The sequence below is a fragment of the Hyperoodon ampullatus genome (genome assembly GCF_949752795.1).
Source record: "Hyperoodon ampullatus genome assembly, chromosome: 4".
In the NCBI taxonomy this organism is placed as follows: domain Eukaryota; kingdom Metazoa; phylum Chordata; class Mammalia; order Artiodactyla; family Ziphiidae; genus Hyperoodon; species Hyperoodon ampullatus.
Window position 1 is genome coordinate 140,002,736 of NC_136917.1, and position 24,168 is coordinate 140,026,903.

Below are 24,168 nucleotides of genomic sequence, written 5' to 3' on the forward strand. Positions count from 1 at the left end.
ATAGTGGTGAACAGACAGACAAAGTCTGCTCTCTGAGCTTTTGTTTTCTTTCCTGAAATGTTTACAGAGCATAAACACTTGAAAAGTAAGCAAGTCTTTTGGCTCTAACAGAATTATTTGCACCACCATTTAAGCTTAGTTTCTTCGAGCTAATTAGGTCACTATTTTTCTTTTAAGCAGTTTAAAAGTGATGAATTATATATTGCATTGAGGTCAGAGAATTTGGCCTGAACATTTCCACTTTTTAGATTTTGTTGAAGTTTTTCTTGTGGATGAGTAAATGTGTAATTAAATTTTATAAATGAGCCAGAGACATTTGGAAATAGTGTGTATTCTATGTAATATACAGTTTTAGACCTGTATATGAAATAAAATTTATAATTAAATTATTCAGACTATCTGTATCTTTTTTTTTTTGCTACTTGACCTAATTCATGTAAGCACGATTTGACATGTAAGCATCTTCTTATATAACTTTACTATGACTTGAATATTTTATCCCTTTTAGTCCCACTAAGTCTTTTGCCATAAATTGTGTTTGATGGTAGTATTACCACAGCTGCTTAATTTTGTTTGTGTTTTCTAGGTATGTATTTTCTCATCTCTTTATTTTCTATATTGCTGAGACTTTTTGTTTGAGATATTTTCTTATGAACAGTAACTTGGGAGATGTTTACTTCTGTTCCAATCTGTCTCTTTATAGAGAAATTTAATACATTCACATGTATTATAGTATTTGTGTTTAATGTGTTTGTTTCCTTTTTTATTTTTTTGGTGGGTGGGGGTGGGAGTAAAATTTTCTTCTTCATTTTTTTTCTTTTCTGTTTTGCTATATTGAGCAAGTTTTCTGTACTCCTCTCCTTCCCCTAGAAATTTAGAAGTGCTGCTCCTTATTTTTTCCCCAGAAATCATATATAAAAATGTTATAATTTCTAAGGCAAAAATCTTAAAATTTGCAGTTGTCACATAGGGGCCACAATTTAGTTGTTTAGAACCCTATTGTCATAGTCCTGTTCTCCCAGAGCTCTGTAATTGTTGTCCCACAATATTTGGTGTTGGTGTTAATCACATTCTCTTTCTTTTGCAGATAACCATTGTTGTTGATGATGATGTTTATTTTTGGATGTGGAAACTCTTAAGGATTTTCTCTTTATTTTTATTTTTTAACGGTTTTTATATACTATTTATACATTAATTATAAACAATAGCAGTAAAAGCTTTCTGAACATTGGCAAGAAAAGCCAAAAAATTATTGGTCTTCCTTACATTTTCTTGAAATTCTGCTAGGCACTCAAGATGAGGAGCACTATCTGACACTTCATAGTCCCTTGCTTCATTTAGGCTCAGGGAAAACATAAATGGGCTCTCAGGATGCTTAGGGTCAATATTAGTGAATATAAACTGCAACTTATCACCATAAATTTTTCAAATTTCTAGTCCAAGTCGATCTGTATACAGGTCTGCAGATTTCTGTAGCCTTTTCAACCTCTCTTCATTAGCTTTGTTAGTAGTGGAAATAGTTTCCCTCTTCCTAGCATATTCTTCCTTAAGATCCTGGATATTTGCAGTCAGTGTGTCCAATTCCTGCTTTTTGTCTTTTACTTTAGCAATCAACTTCAACAAATTCTCTTTCTTTTCTTGAATGAGCTTATTCTGCCTGCAGATCTGATTTTGATATTCCAGAAACATCTCAACCATTCATTCTTCTTCCTTTAATTTCACAGACAGCTTTTCTGCAAATGCTTTAATGGAATCCTTGTAGGTATCTCTTAGGCCCACCATCTGACAGGAGGTGTCACTGACAGTGCTTTTGAATTTATTCCAAAATTCATTTATGCTTTTATCGAATAGTGCCAGTTCATCCTCTACCCTTTTGTAAGACAATGCGATACCAGCCAACAGTGGGTCTCCAGAATCGGATCCTGCAGCTGCGCCAACTTTCCTATTTCAAAACTCTCTTTATTTTTTGAATTTGTTTTTTCTTTCAATGCCCAACTCTTTGTCCTTTTTTTCTCCCTCAAGCTTTGGGAAAACTCTTTGAAAGTATTTTTACTCACTAATTGTGTTTTTTGAAGCATTCATTTTACTATACATTGCTTCTATTGACTTTTATTTGGGCCATCAGGTTTTTTATCCTCATAATCTCTTTCTTGTTTTCAGATGCTCCTTTTACATGAAAGGCTGCTACTGTTACTGACAATAAAGTATTTTCCCTAACTTTTTAACATCTTTATTGGAGTATAATTGACATGTAATAAACTGTACATATTTAAAATGTGTGATTTGATATGTTTTGATGTGGGTATGAGACTGAACCGTGAAACTGTTACCACAATCAAGATAATGAACGTATCTGTCCCTGCAGTTTCCTTATGCTCCTTTTTAATCCTTCCTGCCCCTCCGGTCTCCATGCAATCACTGATCTGCTTTCTGTCACTTAGATTAGTTTGTATTTTCTAGAATTGTATATAAATGGAATCATACTATGTATTCTTTTAAAAAATATTTCTAAATGAAAATTTCAAACATAAAAGGAGTATAATGAACTAAAGTATATCCATTACCTAAATTTAACAATTATAACATTTTCACATACTTGCTTCAATTATTTACTTTTTAAAAATAGACTTTTTTTTTTTAATATAGCAGTTTTAGGTTTATGGAAAAATGGAGCAGAGTAGAGTGTTCCCGTATATTCCTTCTACCTCTGCACACATTTCTCCCTATTAACTTTTTGCATGAGTGTGGCACATTTGTTACAATTAATGAACCAATATTGGTACATTATTATTGACTAAAGTCCATAGTTTACATTAGGGTTCATTCTTTGTGTTATACAGTTCTATGGGTTTTGACTATGTAATCTTTTTTGTTTTTTGGTCTGGTTTAGTGTTATTTTAAGGTTCATTCATGTTTTTGTATGATTCACGTTTTGGTTTCTTTTTATTTCTTTTTTTCCACATTTTGTTTATCCAGTTGGTTTGTTTCCAGTTTGGAGCTAATGTAAAGAAAGCTGCTATGAGCATTGATGTGCACGTCTTTGATGTGCAAGTCTTTGTGCAGATGTTTGCTCTCATTTCTCATAGGTAAATACCTAGGAATGGAATGACTGAGTCATATGGTAGGAGTATGTTCAACTTTTTCAGAAACTGGAAAGTTGTTGTATCATTTTACATTTCCACCAGCAGTGTATGAGAGTTCTGGTTGCTCCACATCTTGTCAACATTTGGAATGGTCAGTCTTAAATTTTAGCAGTTCTAATACTTATGTTTGGAGTCTCATTGTGGTTTTAGTTTCCTTTTCCCTAATCATGAATGATGTTGAACATATTTCATGTGCTTCTTGACCACCTGTATATCATCTTTGTAAAGTACCTTTTCAGATCTTTCACCCAACTTTGTATCAGTCTGTTTTTCTGTTATCATGTTTTGAGAATTCTTTGTTCTGTGTACAAATCCTTTATCAAATATGAGATATGCAAATATTTTCTCCCAGTCTGTGTCTTGTCTTTTCACTCTCTTAACATTGTCTTTCAAAGAGCAGAAGTTCTTAACTTTGATGAAGTTCAGTATATCAACTTTTTAAAACAGATGGAGCTTTTGATACTGACACTAAGAACTCTTGGTATAACCCAAGGACAAAAATATTCTCCTGTGTTTTCTTCCAGAAGTTTTACAGTTTTGTTTTACTTTTAGGTCTGTGATCCATTTTGAGTTAATTTTTGTATAGGGAGGAAGGTATGGATTGAGGTTCATTATTTTTGCATATGGCTATCCAATATTTCCAGCACCATTTGTTGAAAGGAATATCTTTTCTCCATTGACTTTCCTTTGCATGTTTGTCAAATAATCAATTGACCATTATGTGTGCATCTATTTGTGATCCCACTCTCTATTCTGTTGCATTGATATATTTGTCCATCTTCATAACGACACCACATTCTTCATTACTGTAGCTTTATAATAAGACTTGAAATCAGATGGTGTAAGTCCTTCAACTTAGTTCTTTTTTAAAGATGTTTTCCTATTCTAGGTCTTTTGCATTTCCCTATAAATTTTAGAATATATACAATGAGCTATGTATAGTTTTTATTACAGAATGGAGGTTGAATCATTCTCAATAAATCATTTAGTTATTCTTTAAGTCTCAGAACTAAAACAAAACAATACAAAAACTTCAGGTATCACACAATGTTGATAACTTTAACTAGATAAGTGATTTCAATATTCTATGCCAGGCAAGCACTCAGAATTATGATTGCCTTTTTATGTCAGTTAAGGTTCTTTGGTTAGAGGTAACAGAAAGGAAAAGGGGACTTATTGGGAAAATCCTGAGGTAGCTCATGGAAGGTGAAAGGTGAGCTGCAGGAACCAGGGCAGCTCTGAGAACCTTAGAGATTGGACCTGAGGACTTGATGTCCTTATGATTCTTTTTTCCTAGGCTGTTCCATGTAGTGGAGTCCATGGTCTGTAAGAAGAAAAAGAACTTTCCCCATCAGCTCCACTAGGAAAAATTCTGGAAAGGAGTCTGATTGGCCCAGCTGGGGTCACCTTCATAAGCAGAGTAATCATTACTAATCACTACTATAAAATTATTACTAATTAGTAATTGCTTGTTAATCACTACTATTAATAAGGGATACAGGGAATTCTAATTGGTCAGCTCCAGAGTTTGGGTATTTTGATGAGCAGTTTTCCCAAAGGAAGTGGATGCTGTCATCAGAAAAAGTATGGAAAGCCGTTGCTGGGTACACAGACACAATGGATCCCCACTACTGTGTAGTACACATTGCTGAAAGAAAGAACTATTTGATGACCTCAAAGTAGTAGATTAGTCAGTGGGCTTTCTTAAATTTCCCTTGACACATGCTACCATCTAAACTGTTGTTCCTACAAAGCTAATCTGTTCTCTTTGGGCCACATGGCATGTTATATATAAATGTAAGAAATACCATTTCTTTTAATACGAAAGTTAGTTGCTAAGAGAGTATATCGTAAATGTTCTCATCACACTCATACAAAGGTAACCATGTAAAGTCATGACTGTGTTAACTAACCTTATTGTGGTGATCATTTCACAATACATATGTATATCAAATCATCATGTTGTGTTAGATAAACTTACACAGTGCTATGTACCAGTTATATCTCAATAAAGCTGGAAAAAATAAAAGGAAATTACTGATAACAGTTAAAGAAAAAAAGAAATACCAGTTTTTACAACTTGGTTTTATACTTGTAAAATTATTCTCAATATTGTTTTGTTTATATATTATATGGCAGCCCATCATCTTCATTTTCTCTGCTTTCTATTTTAGGGTGACTGGGAATGTAAACAAGAATAAGCTGTTTGTTTCCTGATGGCTTTTAGCATATACTGACATACCATCTGTGATGGCATCCGAGACTGAGAAGACCCATGCTTTACTCCAGTCTTGTAGCACTGAATCTCTTATTTCCAGCCTTGGTCTGGGCATTTTCTGCCTAGTAGCTGACAGACTTCTTCAGTTTTCCATAATTCAACAAAATGACTGGCTTCGTGCACTCTCAGATAATTCAGTGCATTGTGTGATTGGCATGTGGTCATGGGCAATAGTCATTGGAATCAAGAAGAAGATTGACATTGGAGAAATCATTTTAGCTGGATTTTTAGCCTCTGTTATTGATATAGACCACTTTTTTCTAGCTGGATCCCTATCTTTAAAGGTAAGAAACCTATATGTTTAATTTATCTGGTCTTTCATTTTTTTTTAACATCATTTTATTTTTCTTCACAGCATCATTCTACTTAGAGCTAGAGAAGATTAGCCTTATTTTAAAACAGGAAAGCCCATTCTTCCAACTTTTTTGAGCACTGAGTACTTCCCTGAGGGCACAGACATGTTGCTGACCACATTATATGGCATCACAAAGTGCCGTGGATGCACCCAGAGCAAGGGCTCACTAATTGTACCTAAGGAGTTCCATTCTGGCTTTACAGAGGATGTGTTTAGCCAAGTCTTTTTTTTTTTTAATTGAAGTATAGTTAATTTACAGTGTTGTGTTAATTTCTGCTGTACAGCAAAGTGGTTCAGTTACATATATATATACATTCTTTTTTCTAATATTTTTTTCCATTATGGTTTATCATAGGATATTGAACAGAGTTCTCTGTGCTATATAGTAGGATATTGTTGTTTATCCATTACCCACGTCTTGAAGGAAAGATTAGCTAACTGCTCTAAAGTAATGGGAGTCATTCTCAAGGCCATCCTAGTCCTTTTTGTATCAAGGTTCTTTCTTTAGGACCACACTTAAAATTTTCCCCTATTCTTCATGTTTTACAGTTAATATGGAGCTCCTATGTGCCCCATAACAGCTGAACAGCTTTAAGATGATTCCTAGGCCTGGGGAATGACTGTAATGGATTCATTCATTCCTCAAGTCCCTCTTGAGGCCAAGGTGTGCATTTCAGCAGGCTGATCAGGACACAGTCCCTGGTGGAAAAATTGAGGAATTTCATTGCAGCTTTAGGGGTATAGCTTATACAGTGACCTATTAGTATTGAAAATGCACTAAGCCTAAAATGGCAGTTCAGATAATATTTTCTAAGTGTCAACAGATTTACCTACTGTTTGTGTAGTTATGATCTATAAACACTTCAGGAAAGAAATACAAACTTGTAGAGCAAGGACTTAGCTTTGTTCACCACTGGCTAGAACACTGTCTGGCTTACCTAGTAGGTGTTCAGTAAACATGTGTTGAATGAATAAGAAATGATCTTTTGTTCTTCCTAGTATGTGTCAAGTCCCACACCAGGTACTTCTCAGAGGTTGTCTCACTTATTTAGAAATTTAATCAGTAAGGAATCAGTAATTCCTGATTAAAGACAAATTTTAACTTTTTTTTTTTTTTTTGGCTACAAGTGGAGATAGCATAACATTGCTGTTTAAGATTGGAATCAGAAGACCAGAGTTTAAATCCTAGTATATGGTCTCAGCAGAGCACTTTTCTTCCTTAAGTCTCAATTTTGTCGACTCTAAAATGTGGATTGTAACGTTACTTCCCTCATAGGGTTGTTGTGAGGATTAAATGAGTGCGTTAAGTGACACACCCTGGCAAATAGTTGGTAAAAAGTGTGATTTAGGAGAGCTGCCAAGATGGTGGAGTAGAAAGACCCCGAGCTCACCTCCTCTCACGAGCACACCAAAATCACAACTATCTGCAGAACAACCATCAGCGAAAAAGACTGGAACTTACCAGAAAAGATCTTCTACAGCTAAAGACATACAGAAGGAACCACAACGAGGTGGGCAGGAGGGGCAGACTCGTGATACAATCAAATCCCATACCCACTGGGTGGGTGACCCACAAACTGGAGAATAGTTATACTGCAGAGGTTCTCCCACAGGAGTAAGAGTTCTGAACCCCATGGCAGGCTTCCCAGCCTGGAGGTCTGGCACCAGGAAGACAAGCCCCCGGAGCATTTGGCTTTGACGCCAGCAGGGTTTAATTGCAGAAGCCTCACAAGACTGGGGGTAAGAGACTTCATGCTTAAAGGGTGCACACAAAATCCCATGTACACTGGGACCCAGAGCAAAAACGTTAATTTGATAGGAGCCTGGGCCAGACCTACTTGCTGGTCTTAGAGAGTCTCCTGGAGAGCTGGGACAGCTATGGCTTAACCTGGAGACATAGACATTGGTGGCAGAGATATTGGGAAATATTCAAATGCATAAATACTGCTGCTGGGGGCTGCGATCTTAGCTCATTAGTGCCAAAACCTGACCCCACCCAACAGCCTGTAGGCGCCAATGATGCCTCAGGCCAAACAACTAACTGGGTGGGGAATAGCCCCACCCATTAGTAGAAAGTCTGCCTAAAGATTTCTGACCCAGACACACCACTAGACATGGCCCTTCCCACCAGAGAGCCAAGACCCACCTTTAGCCACCAGTGGGCAGGCACCAGCCCTTCCCACCAGGAAGCCTATACTAGTCTCTAGACTAGCCTCACCCACCAGGGGGCAGAAGCCAGTAGCAGAAAAATACAGTCCTTCAGCCTGCAGACCAAGCCTGCCAACAGCAAGCCAGACCTGACCCTGAGACAAGCTGGGCCCTGGCCCTGCCCACTAGCATGCCAACGCAATCTTTGGGACACTCCACACACTATACCCAACTGTGTCAGGAACTGCCCCCCATGCCCCCGCCAGCCAGTGATATGAAACGAGCTTTGGGATCCCTGGGCCCTGCAGTCAGACCAGGAATGAGCTCTGCCTGCCAGTAGTCCAGCACTAACCCCAGGATCTAGCTTCACCTGCCAGTGGGTAGGCAATAGCCCCAGAGTCTTTGGGACCCTGACTCTGCTCAGCAGTAAGCCAACACTAGCTGCGGGGCCCCAGAGTTCTGTAATCAGCTGCCTCATGACCAGGCCCCACTAAACAGCAGCCAGCAGCATCTGCACAAGACAGGGCCTGGCAACCAACTGGACTAAGAGCCAACCAAGCCTACCAGGCCACCCACATAGCCCAACACAAAAGAAGGACACACACAGCCCTCTTAGGGGGATCCCTAGACCATATAGCTTGTGTGATGAGAGGGGAGTGCACTGCTGGGATGCATAGGATGTCTCCTACAAAAGGCTACTTCTCCAAAGTTGAGAAATGTAACTAACCTACCACATACACAAAAATACAAATAGCAACCTATGACAGAATGAAGCAGCAGAGGAATATGTTTCAGATGAAGGAACAAGATAAAAACCCAGAAGAACTAAGTGACGTGGAGTAGGCTATCTACCTGAGAAAGTTCAGAGTAATGATTGTAAAGATGATCAAAGAACTCAGGAGGAGAATGGATGCACAGAGTGAAAAGTTAGAAGTTTTTAACAGAGTTAGAAAATATAAAGAAAAACCAAACAGAAATGAAGAATACAATAACTGAAATGAAAAATGCACTAAAAGGGATCAATAGTAGACTAAATGATACAGAAGAATGGATCAGTGAGCTGAAAGACAGAGTACTGGAAATCACTGCTGCTGAACAGAAAAAAAGAATGAAAAGAAATAAGGACAGTTAAAGAGACCTCTGGGACAACATCAAATGCACTAATATTCACATTGTAGTGGTCCCAGAAGGGGAAGAGAGAGACAAAGGGCCTGAGAAAATATTGAAGAGATAACAGCTGAAAACTTCCCTAACGTGGGAAAAGAAATAGTTACCCAAGTCCAGGAATTGCAGAGTCCCATGCAGGATTAACCCAAAGAGGAAGACACCAAGACACACTGTAATCAAAATGACAAAAATTAAAGATAAAGAGAGAATACTAAAAGTAGCAAGGGAAAAGCAACAAATAACATACACGGGAACTCCCGTAAGGCTATCAGCTGATTTTTCAGCAGAAAATTCTGCAGACCAGAAGGGAGTGGCAGGATATATTTAAAGTGATGAAAGAACACTCCACCCAGCAAGGCTCTTGTTCAGATTTCAGGGAGAAAGCAAAAGCTTTACAGACAAGCAAAAACTAAAAGAATTCAGCACCACCAACCCAGCTTTACAACAAATGTTAAAGGAAATTCTCTAGGCCAAAAAGAAAAGTCTGCAACTAGCAACAAGAAAATTATGAAAGGAAAAACTCATGGTAAAGGCAAACCTACAGTAAAGGTAGGAAATCATCCAAACATAAAGCTAGTAGGGAGGTTAAAAGACAAAAGTAGTAAAAATCATCTGTATCCACAATAAGCAGTTAAGAGATACACAGAACAATTAGATGTAAAATATGACATCAAAAGCAGTAATTGTGAGGGCAGGAGAGTACAAATGCAGGGTATCTAAAATGCATTTGAAATTAAGAGATCAACAACTTAAAACAATCATATATATACATACATATATATATATATACATACATATATATATATGTATGTGTGTGTATATATATATATATATATATATATAGAGAGAGAGAGAGAGAGAGAGAGAGAGAGAGAGAGAGAGACTCTGTTACAAAAACCTCATGGTAATTGCAAACCAAAAACCTCTAATAGATATACACACAAAAAGAAAAAGGAATCCAAATATAACACCAAAGATAGTCATCAAATCACAAGAGAACAAAAGAAGAAAGGGGGGAAAACACATACAAAAACAAATCCAAAACAATTAACAAAATGAGAATAAGAACATACATATAGATAATTACCTTAAATGTAAATGGACTAAATGCTCCAAACAAAAGACACAGAGTGGCTGAATGGATACAAAAATAAGACCCATATATATTCTGCCTACAAGTGACTCACTTCAGATCCAGAGACACATACAGACTGAAAGCAAGAGTATAGAAAAGGGTATTCCATGCAAATAGAAATCAAAAGAAAGCCAGAATAGCAATACTTATATCAAACAAAATAGACGTTAAAATAAAGACTGTTACCAGAGACGAAGAAGGACGCTACACAATGATCAAGGGATGAATCCAAGAAGAAGATATAACAAGTATAAATATATGCACCCAATTTAGAAGCACCTCAATATATAAGGCAAATATTAACAGCTACAAAAGGAGAAATCAACAATAACACAATAATAGTAGGGGACTTTAACACCCCACTTACATCAATGGACAAATCATCCAGACAGAAATCAATAAGGAAAAAAGCCTTAAATAACACGTTAGACCAAATGAACTTAATTGATATATAGAGAGCATTCCATCCTAAAGCAGCAGAATACACATTCTTTTCAAGTTGGAACATTCTCCAGGACAGATCACATGCTAGGCCACAAAACAAGCCTCGGTAAATTTAAGAAAACTGAAATCATATCAAGCATCTTTTCCAACCAAAACACTGTGAGACTAGAAATCAACTACAAGGAAAAAAACTGCAAGAAACACAAACATGTGGAGGCTAAACAGTATGCTACTAAACAACAAATGAATCACTGAAGAAATAGAGGAAATTAAACAATACCTAGAAACAAATGATAAAAACATGATGAGCCAAAACTTATAGGATGCAGTAAAAGCTGTTCTAAGAGGGATGTTTATAGCGATATAAGCTTACCTTCGGAAACAAGAAAAATCTCAAATAAATAACCTAACTTTACATCTAAAGGAACTAGAGAAAGAAGGAAAAACAAAACCCAAAGTTAGTAGAAGGGAAAAAATCATAAAGATCAGAGCAGAAATCAATGAAATAGACATGAAGAAAACAATAGAAATGATCAATGAAACTAAAAGCTGGTTCTTTGAAAAGGTAAACAAAATTGATAAACCTTTAGCCAGACTCATCAAGAAAAAAAGAGAGAGGGCCCAAATCAATAAAATTAGAAATGAAAAATGAGAAGTTACAACCGACACCAGAGAAATACAAAGGATCATAAGACACTACTATGAGGAACTATATGCAAATAAAATGGACAACCTCTAAGAGATGGACAAATTCTTGGATAGGTACAGTCTCCCAAGACTGAACCAGGAAGAAATAGAAATTATGAACAGACCAATTACCAGTACTGAAATTTAATCAGCAATTTAAAAACTCCCAACAAGGGACTTCCCTGGTGGTCCAGTGGGTAAGTCTCCATGCTCCCAATGCAGGGGGCCCAGGTTCGATCCCTAGTCGGGGAACTAGATCCTGCATGCATGCCACAACTAAAAGTTCACATGCTGCAACTAAGTCTGCATGCCACAACTAAGAGTCCGTGTGCTGCAACTAAGAAGGCCACATGCTGCAACTAATAAGGCCACATGCCACAACTAAGAAGCCCGAGCCTGCAACTAAAAGATCCCACATGCTGCAACTAAAGATCCCGCATGCTGCAGTAAAGATCGCATGTGCTGCAATTATGACCCAGCGCAGCCTAAATAAATTAATTAATTAATTTAAAAAAAACTCCCAACAAACAAAAGTCCAGGATTAGTTGGCTTCACAGGTTAATTCTACCAAACAAATAGAGAAAAGTTAACACCTATCCTTCTGAAACTGTTCCAAAAAATTGGAGAGGAAGGAATACTTTCAAACTCACTCTATGAGGACACCATCACCCTGATACCAAAACCAGACAAAGATATCACAAAAAAAGAAAATTACAGGCCAGTATCACTGATGAACATAGATGCAAAAATCCTCAACAAAATACTAGCAAACTGACTCCAACAATACATTAGAAGGACCATATACCATAATCAAGTGGATTTATCCTAGGGATGCAATGATTTTTCAATATCCACAAATCAATGAGTATGATACACCACATTAACAAACTGAAAAATAAAAACCATATGATCATCTCAATAGATGCAGAATAAGCTTTTGATAAAATTTTATATATATTATAAAAAAATTCTCCAGAAAGTGGGAGGGAACATACCTCAACATAATAAAGGCCATATGTGACAAACCCACAGCTAACATCATAGTCAATGCTGAAAAGCTGAAAGCATTTCCTTTAAGATCAGGAACAAGACAAGGATGTCCACTCTTGCTACTTTTATTCAACATAGTTTGGGAAATCCTAACCACAGCAATCAGATAAGAAAAGGAAATAAAATGAATCCAAATTGGAAAGAAGTAAAACTGTCAGTGTTTTCAGATGACATGATACTATACATAGAAATTCCTAAACATGCCACCAGAAAACTACTAAAGCTCGTCAATGAATTCAGTAAAGTTGCAGGATACAAAATTAATATACAGAAATATGTTGCATTTCTATACACTAACAGTGAAATATAAAAAAGAGAAATAAAAGAAAAAATTCCATTTACCATCACATCAAAAAGAATAAAATACCTAGGAATAAACCTATCTAAAGAGGCAAAAGACCTGTACTCAGAAAATTATGAGACCCTGATGAAATAAACTGAAGATGACACAAACAGATGGAAAGATATGCCATGTTCTTGGATTACAAAATCAATATTGTTAAAATGACCATACTATCCAAGGCAATCTACAGATTCAATGCAATCCCTATAAAATACCAATGGCATTTTTCACATAACTAGAACAAATAATTTTAAAATCTGTCTGGAAACACAAAAGACCCCAATTAGCCAAGACAGTCTTGAGAAAGAACAGAGCTGGAGGCATCAGGCTCCATGATTTTGGCCTATACTACAAACTACAGTAATCAAAAGAGTATGGTACTGGCACAAAAACAAACACATAGATCAATGGAACAGGATAGCAAGCCCAGAAGTAAACCCATGCACTTATGCTCAATTAATCCACCACAAAGGAGACAAGAATATACAGTGGAGAAAAGGCAGTCTTTTCAGTAAGTGGTGCTGGGAAAACTTGGCAGCTACAAGTGAAACAATGAAATTAGAACATTTTCTAACACCATATACAAAAATAAACCCAAAATGGATCAAAGACCTAAATATAAGACCAAATACTATAAAACTCCTAGAGGGAAACATAGGCAGAACACTCTTTGACATTAAATCACACCACTATTTTTTTGGATCTGTCTCCTAGAGTAGTGGAAATAAGGGCAAAGATAAACAAATTGGACCTAATTAAACTTAAAAACTTTCAGACAGCAAAGGAAATTGTAAACAAAATGAAAAAACAACCTATGGAATAAGAGAAAATATTTGCAAAGGATGCAACCGACAAGGGATTAATTTCCAAAATGTACAAATAGCTCATATAGCTCAATATCAAAAAAACAAACAACCCAATCAAAACATGAGCAGAAGAACTGAATAGACACTTTTCCAAAGAGGAAATGCAGATGGCCAACAGGCACATGAAAAGATGCTCAACATTGCTAACCATCAGGGAAATGCAAATCAAAACCACAGTGAGATATCACCTCACACCTGTTAGAATGAATATCATGAAAAAGATTACGAATAACAAATGTTGGCGATGATGTGGAGAAAAGGGAACCCTCATACACTGTTGGTGAGAATGTAAATTGTGTAGTCACTATGGAGAACAGTATGAAGGTTCCATTAAAAACTAAAAATAGAGCTACCACATGATCCTGCAATCCCACTCCTGGGCATATATCCAGAAAAGATGAAAACTCTAATTTGAAAAGATATATGCACCTCAGTGTTCATAGTAGCAGTATTTACAAGAGCCAAGACATGGAAGCAACCTAAATGTCCGTCAACAGAAAAATGGGTAAAGAAGATGCAGTGTATGTATATGTGTGTGTATATATATATACACAATGGAATATGTCATTTGCAGCAGTATGGATGGACCTAGAGATTATCATACTAAGTGAAGTCAGGCAGCGAAAGGCAAATATATGACATCACTTATATGTGGAATCTTAAAAAAATGATATGATCTTATTTACAAAACAGAAATAGACTCAGACATAGAAAACCAACTTATGGTTATCAAAGGGGAAAGGTGGGGGAGGAAGGGATAAATTAGGAGTTTGGGATTAACAGATACACACTACTATATAGAAAATATTAAATAGACAACAAAGACCTACTGTGTAGCACAGGGAACTATATCCAATATCTTGTAATAAACTATAATGGAAAATAATCTGAAAATGAATAAATATATGTGTATAACTGAATCACTTTCCTGTATACCTGAAGCTAACACAACATTATAAATCAACTGTACTTCAATTAGAAACAAAAACAAAAAAGAAAAAGTGTAATTTATAAATGCATTCATCTAGAATTTAAGTATTTCTATTGTAATTCTTAAAAAACATTTAGGCTGTATACTGTATTTATTCCCTGATTCATTAATAAGCAATAGTGTTAAGAATATGAGCCATAGAGTCAGGCAGATCCAGTATTAGATTCCAACTCTGCCACTTGATAACTGCACACTGTGGGGAAGTTATTTAGTCTCTCTAAGTCCCAGTTTCCTCCTCTATAAAATAATCCCTAACTCATAGGGCTATTTCTAGGATTAAATGAGATACTGTACATAAAGTATAGCATAGTGCATGTATTGATCCTTATATTTTCTTTTAACATCTTTATTGGAGTATAATTGCTTTACAATGTTGTGTTAGTTTCTGTTGCATTACAAAATGAATCAGCTATATGTATACACATATGCCCATATCCCCTCCCTCCTGTGTCTCCCTCCCACCCTCCCTATCCCACCCCTCTAGGTGGTCACAAAGCACTGTGCTGATCTCCCTGTGCTATGCAGCTGCTTCCCACTAGGTATCCATTTTACATTTCGTAGTGTATATATGTCAATGCCACTCTCTCACTTCGTCCCAGCTTACCCATGTCCTCAAGTCCATTCTCTACATCTGTGTCTTTATTCCTGTCCTGCCCCAGGGTTCTTCAGAACTTTTTTTTTTTAGATTCAAAATATATATGTTAGCATACGGTATTTGTTTCTCTCTTTCTGACTTACTTCACTCTGTATGACAAACTCTAGGTCCATCCACCCCACTACAAATAACTGAATTTCATTTCTTTTTATGGTTGAGTAATATTCCATTGTATATATACGCCACATCTTCTTTATCCATTCATCTGTCGATGGACACTTAGCTTGCTTCCATGTCCTGGCTATTGTAAATAGTGCTGCAATGAACATTGTGCTACTGTCTCTTTTTGAATTATGGTTTTCTCAGGGTATATGCCCAGTAGTGGGATTGCTGGGTCGTATGGTAGTTCTATTTTTAGTTTTTAAAGGAACCTCCATACTGTTTTCCATAGAGGCTGTATCAATTTACATTCCCACCAACAGTGCAAGAGGGTTCCCTTTTCTCCACACCCTCTCCAGCATTTATTGTTTGTAGATTTTCTGATGATGGCCATTCTGATCAGTGTGAAGTAATACCTCATTGTAGTTTTGATTTGCATTTCTCTAATAATTAGTGCTGTTGAGCAGCTATTCATGTGCTTCTTGGCCATCTGTGTGTCTTCTTTGGAGAAATGTCTATTTAGGTCTTCTGCCCATTTTTTGATTGGTTTTTTTTTAATATTGAGCTGCATGAGCTGTTTATATATTTTGGAGAATAATCCTTTGTCCGTTGATTCATTTGCAAATACTTTCTCTCATTCTGAGGGTTGTCTTTTTCCCTTGTTTGTAGTTTCCTTTGCTTTGCAAAAGCTTTTAAGTTTCATTAGGTCCCATTTGTTTATTTTTGTTTTTATTTCCATTACTCTAGGAGGTGGATAAAAAAAAAGATCCTGCTGTGATTTATGCCAAAGAGTGTTCTTCCTATATTTTCCTCTAAGAGTTTCATAGTGTCCACTCTTACATTTAGGTCTCTAATCCATTTTGAGTTTATTTTTGAGTGTGGTGTTAGGGAATGTTCTAATTTCATTTTTTTACATGTAGCTGTCCAGTTTTCCCAGCACCACTTATTGAAGAGACTGTCTTTTCTCCATTTCATATCCTTGCCTCCTTTGTCATAGATTAGTTGACAATAGGTGCGTGGGTTTATCTCTGGGCTTTCTATCCTGTTCCATTGATCTATATTTCTGTTTTTGTGCCAGTACCATACTGTCTTGATTACTGTAGCTTTGTAGTATAGTCTGAAGTCAGGGAGTCTGATTCCTCCAGCTCTGTTTTTTTTCCCTCAAGACTGCTTTGGCTATTCGGGGTCTTTTGTGTCTCCATACAAATTTTAAGATTTTTTGTTCTAGTTCTGTAAAATATGCCATTGGTAACTTGATAGGGATTGCATTGGATCTGTAGATTGCTTCGGGTAGTATAGTCATTTTCACAATATTGATTCTTCCAATCCAAGAATATGGTATAACTCTCCATCTGTTTGTGTCATCTTTAATTTCTTTCATCAGTGTCTTATAGTTTTCTGAGTACAGGTCTTTTACCTCCTTAGGTAGGTTTATTCCTAGGTATTTTATTCTTTTTGTTGCAATGGTGAATGGATTGTTTCCTTAATTTCTCTTTCTGATCCTTCATTGTTAGTGTATAGGAATGCAACAGATTTCTGTGCATTAATTTTGTATCCTGCAACTTTACCAGATTCGTTGATTAGCTCTAGTAGTTTTCTGGTGGCATCTTTAGGATTTCCTATGTATAGTATCATGTCATCTGCAAACAGTGACAGTTTTACTTCTTCTTTTCCAATTTGGATTCCTTTTATTTCTTTTTCTTCTCTGATTGCCGTGGCTAGGACTTCCAAAACTATGTTGAATAAGAGTGGCAAGAGTGGACATCCTTGTCTTGTTCCTGATCTTAGAGGAAATGCTTTCAGTTTCTCACCATTGAGAATGATGTTTGCTGTGGGTTTGTCATATATGGCCTTTATTATGTTGAGATAGGTTCCCTCCATGCCCACTTTCTGGAGGGTTTTTATCATAAATCGGTGTTCCATTTTGTCAAAAGCTTTTTCTGCATCTATTGAGATGATCATATGGTTTTTATCCTTCAGTTTGTTAATATGGTGTATCACACTGATTGATTTGCGTGTATTGAAGAATCCTTGCATTCCTGGGATAAACCCTACTTGATCATGGTGTATGATCCTTTTAATGTGTTGTTGGATTCTGTTTGCTAGTATTCTGTTGAGGCTTTTTGCATCTATATTCATCAGTGATATTGGTCTGTAATTTTCTTTTTTTGTAGTATCTCTGTCTGGTTTTGCTATCAGGGTGATGGTGGCCTCATAGAATGAGTTTGGGAGTGTTCCTTTCTCTGCAATTTTTTGGAAGGTTTGAGGAGGATGGGTGTTAGCTCTTCTCTAAGTGTTTGATAGAATTCACCAGTGAAGCCATCTGGTCCTGGAATGTTGTTTGTTGGAAGAATTTTAATCACGGTTTCAATTTCATTACTTGTGATTGATCTGTTCATATTTTCTATTTCTTCCTGGGTCAGTCTTAGAAGGTTTTACCTTTCTAAGTATTTGTCCATTTTTTCCATGTTGTCCATTTTATTGGCATAGAGTTGCCTGTAGTAGTCTCTTATGCTGCTTTGTATTTCTGCGGTGTCTGTTGTAAATTCTCCTTTTTCATTTCTCATTTTATTGATTTGAATCCTCTCCCTCTTTTTCTTGATGAGACTGGCTAAAAGTTTTAAATTTTTTTATATTCTCAAACAACCAGCTTTTAGTTTTATTTATCTTTGGTATTGTTTTCTTTGTTTCTATTTCATTTCTTTTATTTATTTATGTATTTGTTTGTTTGTTCTTCCTTCTCTAGTTCCTTTAGGTGTAAGGTTAGATTGTTTAGCTGAGATTTTTCTTGTTTCTTGAGGTAGGCTTGTATTGCTATAAACTTACCTCTTAGAACAGCTTTTGCTGCACCCCATAGGTTTTGGATCCTCGTGTTTTCATTGTCATTTGTCTCTAGGTATTTTTTGATTTCCTCTTTGATTTCTTCAGTAATCTCTTGGTTATTTAGTAACGTATTGTTTAGCCTCCATATGTGTGTGTTTTTTACGTTTTTTTCCCCTGTAATTGATTTCTAATCTCATAGCATTGTAGTCAGAAAGATGCGTGATATGATTTCAATTTTCTTAAATATACTGAGGCTTGATTTGTGACCCAAGATGTGATCAATCCTGGAGAATGTTCTGTGTGCCCTTGAGAAGAAAGTGTAATCTGCTGTTTTTGGATGGAATGTCCTATAAATATCAATTAAATCTATCTGGGCTATTGTGTCATTTAAAGCTTGTGTTTTCTTATTAATTTTCTGTCTGGATGATCTGTCCATTGGTGTAAGTGAGATGTTGAAGTCCCCCACTATTATTGTGTTACTGTCTATTTCCTCTTTTATAGCTGTTAGTAGTTACCTTATGTATTGAGGTGCTTCTATGTTGGGTGCATATATATTTATAATTGTTATATCTTCTTCTTGGATTGATCCCTTGATCATTATGTAGTGTCCTTCCTTGTCTCTTGTAACATCCTTTATTTTAAAGTCTATTTTATCTGATATGAGTATTGTACTCAGCTTTCTTTTGATTTCTATTTGCATGGAATATCTTTTTCCATCCTCTCACTTTCAGTTTGTATGTGTCCCTAGGTCTGAAGTGGGTCTCTTGTAGACAGCATATATATGGGTCTTGTTTTTGTATCCATTCAGCGAGCCTGTGTCTTTTGGTTGGAGCATTTAATCCATTTACGTTTAAGGTAATTATTGATATGTATGTTCCTTTTACCATTTTCTTAATTGTCATGGGTTTGTTTTTGTAGGTCCTTTTCTTCTCTTGTGTTTCCCACTTAGAGAAGTTCCTTTAGCATTTGTTGTAGAGCTGGTTTGGTGGTGTTGAATTCTCTTAGCTCTTGCTTGTCTGTAAAGCTTTTGATTTCTCTGTCAAATCTGAATGAGATCCTTGCCAGTTAGAGTATTGTTGGTTGTAGGTTCTTCCCTTTCATCACTTTAAATATATTTTGCCACTCCCTTCTGGCTTGTAGAGTTTCTGCTGAGAAATCAGCTGTTAACTTTATGGGAGTTCCCTTGTATGTTGTCATTTTTCCCTTTTTGCTTTTAATAATTTTTCTTTAATTTTTGTCAATTTGATTACTATGTGTCTCAGCATGTTTCTCCTTGGGTTTATATTGCCTGGGACTCTCTGTGCTTCTTGGACTTGAGTGGCTATTTCCTTTCCCATGTTAGGGAAGTTTTCGACAATAATCTCTTCAAATATTTTCTCAAGTCCTTTCTCTCTCTCTTCTCCTCTGGGACCCCTATAATGTGAACGTTGTTGTGTTTAATGTTGTCCCAGAGGTCTCTTAGGCTGTCTTCATTTCTTTTCATTCTTATTTTCTTTATTCTGTTCTGCGGCAGTGAATTCTACCATTCTGTCTTCCAGGTCACTTATCCGTTCTTCTGCCTCAGTTATGCTGCTATTGATTCCTTCTAGTGTATCTTTCACTTCAGTTATTGTATTGTTCATCTCTAGGTGTTTATTGTTTAATTCTTCTAGATCTTTGTTAAACATTTCTTGCACCCTCTCAATCTTTGCCTCCATTCTTTTTCTGAGGTCCTGGATCATCTTCAGTGTCATTATTCTGAATTCTTTTTCTGGGAGTTTGCCTATCTCCATATCATTTAGTTGTTTTTCTGCCGTTTCATGTTGTTCCTTCACCTGGTACAAAGTTCTCTGCCTTTTCATTTTGTCTGTCTTTCTGTGAATGTGGCTTTCCTTCCACAGGCTGCAGAATTGTAGTTCTCCTTGCTTCTGCTGTCTGCCCTCTGGTGGATGATGCTATCTAAGAGGCTTGTGCAAGCTTCCTGATGGGAGGGACTGGTGGTGGGTTGCTACTTCTATTTTTAAGATATCTATTTTTACTTGTATAATTTTATGGTATGTCTTTGTTTTATTATTTATGTATGAATGAAAAATTTGCATGAATATTTTAGAAATTAGGCAAGCAACAGAAACGTCTTGTTTTTTCCTTAGCAACTATTATTATAAATAGACTTCACAAATGAAATTGTGAAGAGTCAGTATCCCTCCACACATCCAGAGCACAACTACTAATCATGTCAACATGAGGCTATTGCTCTCCTCCAAGTACTGACTACTGTAGACCATCCCACCCCACATCCCAAGCTGCTATTGAGGAGCATGATATATTGTGGGTATATAACTTAAAAACAAAGATGGAGGCTAAAATGGCATAATACAGAAATGTTATGTGTTCTGACAAAGTAAAAATAAAACAACTAAAAATGTGGAGGAGTACGGAGAGGAAATTAGGAATGTAGAATAAATAAACTCTTTGATGTTCAGGGGATAGGTGGGAATTAAAGAATACTGGTTTAAGGAGTGGCTTTACAAGATACCCAGTTTAAGGTTGGTCTGATTTGACAGTGTTGCAAGGTACAGTCTCTTTAATGGATGATTTTTTTTAATGTGGTGGGAAGGTTGTGTCCTCTACTTTAAAAAAAATAGGAACCTTTTTGTCTTTACTACTTCTTTTTTCCCTTTACTACTTCTTTTTTCCCTTTACCACCCCAGTCTCCAAAGGCTATCTCTCCGTTCCTTTGTACCATCTTCTCCTGGAAAACTAATGCTTTTCAGAGCCTTGAATCGTGCCCACTTTTAAGTCCTTTCTGTGTAGTTAGTGCTCTTATGTACCAGGACCCCACACTAGGGTTGAACTTTCTCTTTCTAGTGGTAACTTTATATCAATCTTAGATTTCCCCTCATCTTTCTTCAATGCAGTTTTTTTCTGGCTTGAGGGGGGAGTGTGAGAGAGCGCTCACTGACTTGGGTGTTTAATACTTTAGAGTAACTGAAGTTTAGGCATTCTCTGACTTCTGGCTATGCTAAGTGGGGCTTGGTATAGTTTTATTTGTCGTTGTTCTGTAGTGTTTTTGAAGATGTGTGGGGAGATTCCAAATCAGGCAATCTTCTCTATCTTTAGCTTTATTTTTATTAGAAATTATCTAGTTGGAAATTAGCCTTTAGAATGTGTGAGAATGAAACCTTACTCATGGATCATTCAGGTGTTAAGCCTGAAATTTTCATTTGTTTAGACATTGATTACATTTTTTACAATGGTTTAGAAATGCTATTGGTTTATTTAACTCAACTTTCAAATAATTGTTTAAAATAATATACTGCCTCTAAATGTTGTTATAAATAAATTCTGAAAGTATTCAAGGCTAATATAAATTAAAATAAAATTAAAATAAATTAAAATTGCATTTCCAATAGCCTGCAGGAAAACAGATGGTTACAATATTAGGAAGCAGCTATAAAATTTTGTTTGCCAAGAAGGAAATACTAGCTACCGCTTTCCCTGTGCAGGCTGCTATGACTCTTCCACGAAGACCTTTCCTTCACTGTTCTACTGTGATACCCGCTGTGGTTCTGACCCTGAAGTTTACGATGCACCTTTTCAAGCTCAAAGATTCATGGTGCTTTCTTCCCTGGATGTTATTTATATCCTGGACATCACACCATGTTCGAGATGGAATTCGCCATGGCTTGTGGATATGCCCATTTGGAGAAACTTCTCCTTTGCCATTTTGGCTTTATGTAATAATCACATCATCTTTACCTCACATCTGTTCATTCGTTATGTATTTCACAGGGACCAGCCAAGTGATGTCTTCAAAACATGGAATTCATATTGATGTCTGAGATAACCATATGGCAGTCTTAAAGAACCAATGGTTGAGAAAATGACAGCCAACATTAAAGTGAAATTTAAAAACATGTTATGTACTTATATTAATTATAAGATATATAATGAATGCTAACATTTATTTATTTCATATATTTTGATCCTGACTGAGGTTTAATTTGCCAAGTGCTTTAGTGAGTTGTGATTACTGGCAGAAACTGCTTTCGTGCACTTATAATATTCTTAAAAGACAGTAACATTAGACCTAGGTTATTGTTTCAGAAATAACTTTAGGAAATAATTATTATAATATGTTGACTGTAGTAACATTCTATCAAAGTAGTATTTTTTCATTATCTTTGCCCTCAAATCTCATGTGCTGGAGTTTTAACTGTTTTGAAAAACGTAACTAAATTTAACAAAATATTTGTTTAAAATTAACATTAACAAAATATTGAGACTTGACTCATAACCATAAAATTCACAAAAAAGGGCCTAACCAATAATGTCGTTTCAAATGTAAACTCCTGAATGTGCCATTAAAATTGTTTTAGTTGCTATCAATCTGTTTACATACTATTCTAAAATATTATACCAATTAAATCATTTTTTAAAAATTTGCCTGATACTAAGAGACAAAACAATTTTTTTCAAAAAAGTAATTTTAGGAAATTGGCTTTTTCCTTTGTTTTTTCAGGTTGATCTTCTGTTAAAAATGATTAACCTTTATTAGAGAAGGAAAATTGAGTTGCTGTTTTACATTTGCACAGTTTAATATACTTTGATATAACAATCAGTGCCCCAAAGGCACCTGTTTTTTTGTAGCATTTGTACCAGCTGCTGTCTTCAGATTTTCTTACACATTTGTGTTTGTAATGCTGGTGATTGTGTGCCTTAGTCTCTGAGAAGTGACGAAACAGTGCCTTATCCAAAGCAGATTTTTCTCATTAAGTTAAACAGAGTTCTGTAAATTGTTATAAAGGGTCGGCCTCTTTACTTTTTGTTGTTAACCAATTGATTGCAATCTGTTATATTTTATAATTTATTAGCTCTTACAATGTGTTATTGTCTTTTGAGAGCAATTATTGTCAATTTAGTTGGTTTAATAGTAAACATTATATAGTGGGGGTAAATTTGATTAAGGTAGAGATTTTTAAAAAGCATATGATTTTAGAAATCCCTGGAAATAAAGCATATATGTTGTGTAACTCTTTCTGACTAAATCACAAAACTCTCCCCTTTTTTCTTTCTCTGTATTAAACAAATGAATATCATAAAAATATAAGGTCTTATTTAAGAATGTCACATTGACATTTTGGGGGTTGTCCTAACTTTATTAGAATGGGAACTCACTTTGACCATGAGTCCTTGCTTAAACAATAACTGCAAATTTTAAGTGTGGGTTTATCTTTATCTTTGTTCCTACCTCATCAGAAATGTTCCTTGTCCTCTAAGTGGTCTCTGAAAGCTGTAGTTGTAACCTCTAGAGATATAGTAACCAACTTCCCATGCTGCCATTTTGTCCCTTTTCTTAGAGAAAGTTTGCTTCAATACAACTTATGTTGAAAGTTGGATTGTATCTTCTTTGCACGTGTGTGTTTTCTTCATTCTCCAGATGTCCTCCTTTCACTTAGTGTTCTCTCTTGGCTGTTTCACTGCTCTGACCTCCCGATCTACTGTTTTCTTGAGCCACGTTCATTATGCTGGCTACTCAGGAGAACTTCCACCACTGAACTATTTTCTACTCATCCCAAGCCTACTTTCTTTTAGTGGTGGGCTAAGAACCCCAGTTGTGTATGGGTTAAAACTCCCATTTACCCTCACCTCTTTTCTTTAACTTAGACCTCTCTTCTCCCAGGCAGCCACCCTCTTTCTCCCAATCAGACACATACTTCTTGGCTCCTTTCTCTTTTGGCTGGTGGAACAATTACTTGGTTTTTCCCAACTGAAGGGGAGAGGAATAGGGGCTATTCTGGTACTTGCTCACCACTGTCACAGCTAAACCATTTATCCATCACAATTCTGTCTTCTTCCTTTGATATCTCATTATTCATTCCAAATCCTCCTCACCCTCACTTACTACCCTCTAAGACTCAGTTTCACCTTCTTTGATGATACGAGCAACTGGATCACTTTTTTCCTTTTATTCTAACCCTTGATTTTATCCTCAGTCATCAGAT

At 36.1% G+C, this 24,168-nt stretch overlaps 1 protein-coding gene and 1 pseudogene across 2 annotated transcripts; one reads left to right on the forward strand and one right to left on the reverse strand.

The window, feature by feature from the left end:
- Positions 1–1,191: 1,191 nt before the first annotated feature.
- On the reverse strand, positions 1,192–4,464 carry LOC307051306 (kinetochore protein Spc25-like; annotated as a pseudogene). The gene is made up of 2 exons: positions 4,404–4,464; positions 1,192–1,922 (listed from the first exon to the last, which is right to left on the reverse strand). The product of its transcript is annotated as a kinetochore protein Spc25-like (transcript).
- Positions 4,465–5,393: 929 nt separating this feature from the next.
- TMEM267 (transmembrane protein 267) lies at positions 5,394–22,005 on the forward strand (the record flags this gene model as incomplete). Its single annotated transcript, XM_079703868.1, has 2 exons — positions 5,394–5,705; positions 21,670–22,005. 2 exons carry the CDS (start codon positions 5,394–5,396, stop codon positions 22,003–22,005), a joined length of 648 nt encoding a protein of 215 aa, XP_079559994.1.
- Between the last annotated feature and the right edge of the window lie 2,163 nt (positions 22,006–24,168).